Source organism: Salmo trutta, chromosome 3, assembly GCF_901001165.1.
Source record: "Salmo trutta chromosome 3, fSalTru1.1, whole genome shotgun sequence".
Taxonomy (NCBI): domain Eukaryota; kingdom Metazoa; phylum Chordata; class Actinopteri; order Salmoniformes; family Salmonidae; genus Salmo; species Salmo trutta.
This window is the reverse complement of record NC_042959.1, coordinates 52,869,057-52,878,172: the sequence shown is the minus strand read 5'-3', so window position 1 is coordinate 52,878,172 and position 9,116 is coordinate 52,869,057. Positions and strand designations below refer to the sequence as shown.

At 46.5% G+C, this 9,116-nt stretch overlaps 1 protein-coding gene across 1 annotated transcript; it reads right to left on the bottom strand.

The window, feature by feature from the left end:
- Nucleotides 1–39: 39 nt before the first annotated feature.
- LOC115178324 (deoxyribonuclease-2-alpha) lies at nucleotides 40–8,313 on the bottom strand. The gene is made up of 7 exons (XM_029739461.1): nucleotides 8,144–8,313; nucleotides 7,615–7,712; nucleotides 7,279–7,447; nucleotides 4,122–4,221; nucleotides 3,772–3,936; nucleotides 1,147–1,371; nucleotides 40–988 (listed from the first exon to the last, which is right to left on the bottom strand). Exons 2-7 carry the CDS (start codon nucleotides 7,710–7,712, stop codon nucleotides 570–572), a joined length of 1,176 nt encoding a protein of 391 aa, XP_029595321.1. The 5' UTR covers nucleotides 8,144–8,313; the 3' UTR covers nucleotides 40–569.
- Nucleotides 8,314–9,116: the final 803 nt, after the last annotated feature.

The window sequence follows — 9,116 nt, the reverse complement described above, 5'->3', positions numbered from 1 at the left end:
GTGGATGAGGAAGTTTAATGAAGAACCTTTTGCAAAATATTTGTGCACCCCGCAACAGTACTTTCTTTATTGGGACAGAAGACAGTCAGTATCTTTGCCTGTTTCAATCTAAAAGCTGAAAACGTCACCAAATGTTTGACTAAAAAGTAAAAGAGAAATAAAGAAAAAACATTATACATACTTTAACAATCATTTAAAAAAAAATAATTGTTACATAAAAAAGGTTGAAAAAAGACGCATATAAAATGTACCTGAGATCAAAATCAACATTTCCTACAGTCATTAGCAACTTATTAGCATTTCCTACAGTCATTAGCAACACAGAATGTAGCAAAGTGGTCATTGTTTAATTATTATAGGAGTGCCACTTCCCTTTCAAGTATGTTTCTATTCATGGCAATTTATGAAACACTCCAAAACTGCCATAAAAAAGTGAATTAGATGCTGATACCTTATTAATCAACATTCTATGGGGTACCTTGTTCATGGAGCTTAATAATACTAATACACCTAGCTGCTCAGTGAACTGTGTGCATACTAGTAACTTTACACTGATGCCACACTGATGCTTACTGATTCATATCTCCCTGGTAGTGCCTTGTATCCTCTACGTCCACATCACACCCGCTAGTCCCTCCCCCGCACATCTCACACTCCAGCGCCGCTGTCCGATAGGCCTTCCACACCGTGGCGTCCTGCAGACACACCGTCCCGCCCCCTCTCTTCTCCTCAGCCTCGTTCCGGTTGATGTCGCCCACACACACCCAGCCAGCAGCTCCATCCACCCCACCCCCGGTGGTACTCACGGCCCACTTGGAGTGGTCGTTGGAGGCCTTGAAGGTGATCCTGCCGCCTGGGGAGATAAGCTGGATGTCCAGGACCTTCCAGCCCAGGGAGCAGTCAGAGGGCAGGATGCCAACGGAGCGGATCCAGAACTGGACTAGGAGGTCTGACTGGAGGGAGGGAGCCACCCAGGAGTGGTACAGATCTAATGGGAGACAGGAGGGGAAATGGGGATATTGTGGATAAATGTTGGGTCATTCACAACTACAAAACGGCAATGACATGAATAGTCATTCTAACCATGAAACAACACTTCAACATTTGAAAAAATGACAAACGAATAGTTTCTAAATTGTTCCTTACCATTATTGAATGATTTCCCCTTGGCAAAGCTGATGAACTCGGTTCCACCCAATGAGGTGAGAGACACACTGCGATTGGATGCAGGTTTGGTGTGCGGTAAGTTGCTATAGGCCATCTGCCCTTGGCTGTTGTTACAGACGTCAGCCAGTGCGGGCACCAGAGAGGCCAAGGAAGCAGGGACACCACAGTCATACACATTGGGCTGGTTGATCTGCAACTGCTCTCCTACAATGTAAAACATAATACATGTCAACTGAACACTTCAAACATTTCAATCAACGAATTGTGTAAAAAGTAAAGCAAATCATTATGAATTGACTGATCTGTCTGTCTGTCTGTCTGTGTGATTCAATAGGCACCAAGCTCCAAGACAAGTACTATCTTAATCTATGACATGACTTATTAGTATGATGACTTTTCAAATTCTTCAAACAGAGTAGCAGACAAATGCCTGTACGTATAAGACCACTCACTGATTGTGGCTAAAATGAGATTGAAAATGTTTCAAGACAACACAATGCTTTGAGGATGATGGAAGTTGGCCTCCACTGAGAACTCCCATCACAATTTAATGACACTCATCTTAAACTGAACAAAAATATATATGCAACACATGAAGTGTTGGTCCCATGTTTCATGAGCTGAAATAAAAGATCCCAGAAATGTTCCATACGCACAAAACGCTTTTTTCTGTCAAATGTTGTGCATTGTTAGTGAGCGTTTCTCCTTTGCAAAGATAATCCATCCACCTGACAGGTGTGGCATATCAAGAAGCTGATTAAACAGCATGATCATTACACAGGTGCACCTTGTACTGGGGACAATAAAATGCCACTCTAAGATGTGCAGTTTTGTCACACAACACAATGCCACAAATGTCTCAAGTTTTAAGGGAGCGTGCAATAGGCATGCTGACTGCAGGAATGTCCACCAGAGCTGTTGCCAGATAATTGAATGTTCATTTCTCTACCATAAGTGGCATCCAACGTCATTTTAGAGAATTTGGCACTACGTCCAACCGGCTTCACAACTGCAGACCACATGTAATGGCGTTGTGTGGGCGAGCGGTTTGTTGATGTCAACGTTGTGAACAGAGTATCAAATCAAATCAAACTTTATTTGCCACATGTGCCGAATACAAGTGTAGACTTTACTGTGAAATGCTTACTTACAAGCCCTTAACCAACAGTGCAGTTCAAGAAGAAGAAAATATTTACCAAGAAGGCTAAAATAAAAAGTAATAATAAAAAGTAACACAATAAGAATAACAATAACGAGGCTATATACAGGGGCACCGGTACCGAGTCAGTGTGCAGGGGTACAGGCTAGTTGAGGTAATCTGTACATGTAGGTGGGGGCGAGGTGACTATGCATAGATAACATACAAACAGCGAGTAGCAGCAGTGTACAAGGAGGGAGGTGTCAACGTAAATTGTCCGGTGACGATTTTTATGAATTGTTCAGCAGTCTAATGGCTCGGGGGTAGAAGCTGTTGAGGAGCCTTTTGGTCCTAGACTTGGCGCTCCGGTATCGCTTGCCGTGCGGTAGCAGAGAAACCAGTCTATAACTTGGGTGACTGTGGAGTCTCTGACAATTTTATGGGCTTTCCTCTGACACCGCCTATTATATAGGTCCTGGATGGCAGGAAGCTTGGCCCGAGTGATGTATTGGGCCGTTCGCACTACCCTCGGTAGTGCCTTACGCCTTATCCCATGGTGGAGGTGGGGTTATGGTATGGGCAGGCATAAGCTATGGACAACAAACACAATTGCACTTCAACAATGGCAATTTGAATGCACAGAGATACCATGACGAGATCCTGAGGCCCATTGTCATACCATTCATCCACCGCCATCACCTCATGTTTCAGCATGATAATGCACGGCCCCATGTCACAAGGATCTGTAAACAATTCCTGGAAGCTGAACATGTCCCAGTTCTTCCATGGCCTGCATACTCACCAGACATGTTGTGTTTATATTTCTGTTCAGTATAACTGCACAAGAGACATGAAACTTACAGAGCAAACATCGCACAATGGGAGGATTATGGTCTCTATAGTTACAGTGCCATAGAGGATAACCCTATCTGTCACTATGGTAACAGCACCATTTGCTAGCCAGGTTGTAGTGGCACTTGCTACAACAATATGCTAAAATGCTAATGACCTAAATTGTTTATGCAAATGTTATTTTTGGTTCACAATTGTTGTGTCAACATTAATGTGGCTTTATTAACTGTTGCGTAATAATGAGTTAATTGTAAAAAAAATGTTCACTGCATGCAGGTTTTTCAGTGATAGGGGCAGCAGTACTTTATCATTAGAGACCCACGGAGAATGATTATGACATAGCATTTCGTTTGTAGGGTAAGCAATAATAGTACGGCACCCCTGGGGAAAATTAGGGTTAAGTGCCTTGCTCAAGGGCACGTCGACGGATTTCCCACCTTGTCGGATCGGGTTGTACGCACAGAGAGACTGTCTCAGCATGAAACAGTCACATGAAATAGAAACAATTCACAGCTTCATGCATTATAACAGGGTGGATAATCCAAGATCCTTTATCAGAATTCTATGGTAAACCTATAGTATTCCAAATTACTTTTACAGGATTACAGTCTTACCAATGGCCTGAAAGCGTTCCAGTGGGTAGGTCACACAGATGAAGTTCTGTCCGTTCTGTACACCACTACCTGGGTAGGAATATTGCCCTATTTCCTTTACAGGGGGGAAATGAGGGGTGCTGTGGACCAACCAGTAGCCCTGTGTCTTGTCCAATAAGACAACACCTGAGACGGAGGGAGATAACAGTCACTCATTGAAAACGGAATCATTTCACAACAGTACTTTCTTGACAGACAAAGACATTAACATACAACAAATGGAGTAGCTGGCCAGATACCTGGGTGCTGAGATTAACATTACAATGTGATGCCTGTATACAGTATACAGCTGAGGTTTATATTGTCCTGACCTTTAGTGTGGCCACCTCGGTTACTAAGGAAACCAAACCCTCTTTCTCCCTCCTCGGGTGGTCTCTGGTCATTGTACAGGATGTATGCAACGTCAGCATTCTGCAAGGGAAAGTACACACACTCATCATCAGAAGATATACACTTCCTGTAACGCCCTGGCCATAGAGAGGGGTTTTTTGTTCTTTATTTTGGTTAGGCCAGGGTGTTACATTGGGTGGGCGTTCTATGTTCCTTTTTCTATGTTTTGGTATTTCTTTGTTTTGGGCCGTGTGTGTGGCTCCCAATCAGGCACAGCTGAAGCTCGTTGCTGCTGATTGGGAGTCACACATAAGGAGCATGTTTTTCCTTTGGGTTTTGTGGGTAATTGTTTCTGTTTGAGTATTTTCCTAACAGGACTGTTTGCTGTCGTTTTGTTCATTTTGTAGTGTTCTCTTGTTTATTTGAATTAAAATTCTAATGATGAGCACATCCTCTGCTGCACCTTGGTTCCCTCTTACAGACAGCCGTTACAGAATTACCCACCAAAAACGGACCAAGCAGCAGAGGAAGAAGAGGCACCAGGAGAAGGACTCATGGACTTTGGAGAGGATCGTTCAGGATTCCTGGAGATGGGAGGAATTACTGGACGAAGGTGAACCATGGGCTCAAGCTGGGGAGTATCGCCGCCCGCAGTGGGAGATCGAGGCGGCGAGAGCTGAGAGGCGCTGGTACGAGGCAAGGGAGCTCAACGGACACGGGAGGCAGCCCCACAATTTTTTTGGGGGGGGGCACACGGGGAGATTGGCGGAGTCAGGTGGTAGACCTAAGCCAACTCCCCGTGCTTACTGGAAGCAGTGTGGTACTGGTAAGACACCGTGTTATGCTGTGGAGCGCACGGTGTCCCCAGTGCGCGTTCAAAGCCCGGTGCGCTACATACCAGCCCCCCGCAAGTGCCATGCGAGTGCAGGCATCGAGCCAGGGCGGATGGTGCCAGCTCAGCGCGTCTGGTCTCCAGTGCGCCTCCTCGGTCCAGGTTATCCTGCGCCGGCTTTGCGCACTGTGTCTCCAGAGCGCTGGGAGGGTCCAGTTCGCCCAATGCCTGCTCTCCGCCTGTGCCGGGCCAAAGTGGGCATTCAGCCTGGAGTGTGGGTAAAGAGTGTCCGTACCAGAACTCCAGTGCTCCCCCACAGCCCGGTTTATCCTGTGCCTCCTCCTCGGACCAGGCCTCCAGTGGGTCTCCCCATCCTGGTCCATCCTGTGCCACCTCCCAGGACCAGGCCTCCAGTGGGTCTCCCCATCCTGGTCCATCCTGTGCCACCTCCCAGGACTAGGCCTCCAGTGGGTCTCCCCATCCTGGTCCATCCTGTGCCACCTCCCAGGACCAGGCCTCCAGTGGGTCTCCCCATCCTGGTCCATCCTGTGCCACCTCCCAGGACTAGGCCTCCAGTGGGTCTCACCTGTCCAGAGCAGTCAGAGCTGCCCGCCAGTCAACAGTCGTCAGAGCTGCCCGCCAGTCAACAGTCGTCAGAGCTGCCCGCCAGTCAACAGTCGTCAGAGCTGCCCGCCAGTCAACAGTCGTCAGAGCTGCCCGCCAGTCAACAGTCGTCAGAGCTGCCCGCCAGTCAACAGTCGTCAGAGCTGCCCGCCAGTCAACAGTCGTCAGAGCTGCCCGCCAGTCAACAGTCGTCAGAGCTGCCCGCCAGTCAACAGTCGTCAGAGCTTCCCGCCAGTCAACAGTCGCCAGAGTGGCCAGACTGCGCTGAACTGCCGGAGTGGCCAGACTGCGCTGAACTGCCGGAGTGGCCAGACTGCGCTGAACTGCCGGAGTGGCCAGACTGCGCTGAACTGCCGGAGTGGCCAGGGACGCCCGCCAGCCCGGTGAGTCCTGTGCCTACGCCTAGGGCCAGGCCTCTGTCATGTCTCCCCAGCCTGGTGAATCCTGGGTCAGTGCCGTCGGAGCAGCCAGGGTCGCCCGCCAGCCGGGCGCAACCATCGCCGCCCGCCAGCCGGGCGCAGCCAGGGTCGCCCGCCAGCCGGGTGCAACCATCGCCGGGCGCAACAAGGGTCGCCCGCCAGCCGGGCGCAACCATCGCCGCCCGCCAGCCGGGCGCAGTCAGCGTCGCCCACCAGACCTTCGGCGCGGCCAGGTGCGCCACCTAAGAGGGCGACGTCAAGGGTGGAGCAGAGGCCACGTCCCGCACCTGAGCCGCCGCCGTAAGAAGGCCCACCCGGACCCTCCCCTTCAGAGTCAGGTTTTGCGGCTGGAGTCCGCACCTTTGGGGGGGGGGGGTACTGTAACGCCCTGGCCATAGAGGGGTTTTTTGTTCTTTATTTTGGTTAGGCCAGGGTGTTACATTGGGTGGGCATTCTATGTTCCTTTTTCTATGTTTTGGTATTTCTTTGTTTTGGGCCGTGTGTGGCTCCCAATCAGGCACAGCTGAAGCTCGTTGCTGCTGATTGGGAGTCACACATAAGGAGCATGTTTTTCCTTTGGGTTTTGTGGGTAATTGTTTCTGTTTGAGTATTTTCCTAACAGGACTGTTTGCTGTCGTTTTGTTCATTTTGTAGTGTTCTCTTGTTTATTTGAATTAAAATTCTAATGATGAGCACATCCTCTGCTGCACCTTGGTTCCCTCTTACAGACAGCCGTTACACTTCCATGCATATTGTACACTCTAAACTCAGAAACAAGGGTTATAGTGTCAATAGTGTTTGTTCTTTGATAACGTCATATGCTGTATGTATTTATCATGGCTGTCTGGGTGAAAAGAAAACGCCCATTGCACCTTAGTGAAAAGTAGACAGTGAAACAAACAACCCACAAAAAGTTATAGTTCCACATTTTAATTTGTCTCATTCCACTTTGACCCAAAAAATGTCAGCAGTTGTAAATACTGCTGTGTTACTGCAAATGAAACTGTTAAGGGAAAACACTCAAACTATCTTTTGCTATTTTTTTTTCATTAGTCCACTGTTGATACAGTCCCAAAACGGTTTGCAAGTCAGCAGTCAAGTTTCGAGATATTGAACTTCCAACAAACAAAATGTCACCGGCCATATCATCATGAAAAAAACATTTTGGACCTGTATCAACAGATGGTTTTTGAGTGGATTTTCCCTTTAAGTTTCACAGCTCATTCAAATGTGGTCTGATATTTATAATAGAAGGAACCAGACCTTCCCCTGCTCATACAGCTGGCCCACTGTCCTCCCCAGGGCTCCAGTGCTGTCATTCACCAACACGTTTCCATCCGTCCATCCCTCGCTCCCTTTGTCCATCAGTAGATAACTCTGTCCATCGTTGGGAAATTCACGATCAACATGGGGGAGTTTGTAGAGATAGAACCTGAGAGAGAGCAACCGAGAGAGAGGAGAGAGAGTTTGATTCTCAGTACTTTGTGTTGTTTTAGCATACCTTGCTACGCACACTGTCTGTGACTAAGTAGCTAAGAGACCTAAGGGAAGAAGGTCATATCAGTTCAATCTTCAGTCTGCCCAAAGCTGTTTTCTCACCAGTCTACAGCTTCCCCTTGATCATTGTAACAGGAGATAGGTGAGGTGCCTCCCTCTCCTGGTTGAAACAGGATCAGCAGGACAACAAGTGACAACATCTGAAGCAAAAGCAATGAGGTCAAAATAGTTTCGATGTTACAATTATGTTACAATGTTGTTACAAATGTATCAGAAGTAAACTAACAAAAAGTATCCGATTTTTCATTGAGTTGATATCGAATTGATTTGTCAACTGGTTTAGAAATAATTAGAAAGAAGTATAACCCATGCAAACGAAACTTATTGCCCCGTTAAACTCAACTCTGGACCTCGAAGCCAGTTCCACTACGTTTTTTAGTTCGCCTCTAATCAGAGGGACTGATTCAGACCCAGGTCTGCGCAAATAATGATCAGATAGAACAGAAATCCAACAGGCTCCGGACCTCGTAGGAAAATAAAGAGTTGAATACACCTGCTATAGCCTATGCCAAATGTGCCCCACTGTAAGGTTTATTGAAAAGTCTCATTTCTACATCAACACTTATCCTACCTTTGAGTAGATAAGAACTTGACAAGTACGCTGATTCTACAGCTTTTCCGTATCCGCGTGATCTTTGATTGTGGCGAATTATTCCATTTCTAAAGTCGAGACGCATCCTTGTTTTGAAGTACGATGTCACGGGGCGGGCTTACGGTCACGAGTTAATGACAATAGTTTGCATTAGCTTCCCTTCTGTTAGCTCTGTTCCAGGGCGCCTTCAACGCCTAGTGGAGGAACTCGCACTAACGCCCTGGACCATAGGCACCCTTCTGCCTTTTACACATGGAGAACAACCGAGGTGAAGACAGTTTCAGGTTGGATATTCGACGGATATTCGCCTGTAGTTTTCCTTAAGTCAACCAACAGCAGTTAGGGACCGTCAACATAGTGACAAATAAAAATTTTCAAATTTCAACAACTCTTTAACCATTACTCCTAAAACTTTCAAAACTGGTTGTAGCTAACCCGATGGCATAGATACACATTGCACACACTTTTTTTTGTCAATTTACATCTCGCACTATTTAAAAGAATGTATTTACATTTTTGAGTTTCAATAGCTCATTGGTCATATGACCTAGGGACTTCAAACAAGGTTCAGAATGTCCACTGACTACCCTTCTATATTCCACACCCTTTAGTTTGTCCATTTTCATCTCACACGTTTTTACATGAATTTTTCTACATTTAAAAATTCAATAGCTCCTTGGTCATGTGACTTAGTGACTTCAAACAAGGTTCAAAATGTCCACTCAGTGGGCCTACACATTGCACACCCTTTAGTTTGTCCATTTTCATCTCACACGTTTTTACATTAATTATTCTACATTTAACATTTCAATAACTCATTGGTCATGTGACCTAGTGACTTCAAATAAAGTTCAGAATGTCCACTGCCTACCCTTCTATATTGCACACACTTTAGTTTGTCCATTTTCATCTCACATGATTTTACATAAATTTTTACAAATTTTGAATTTCA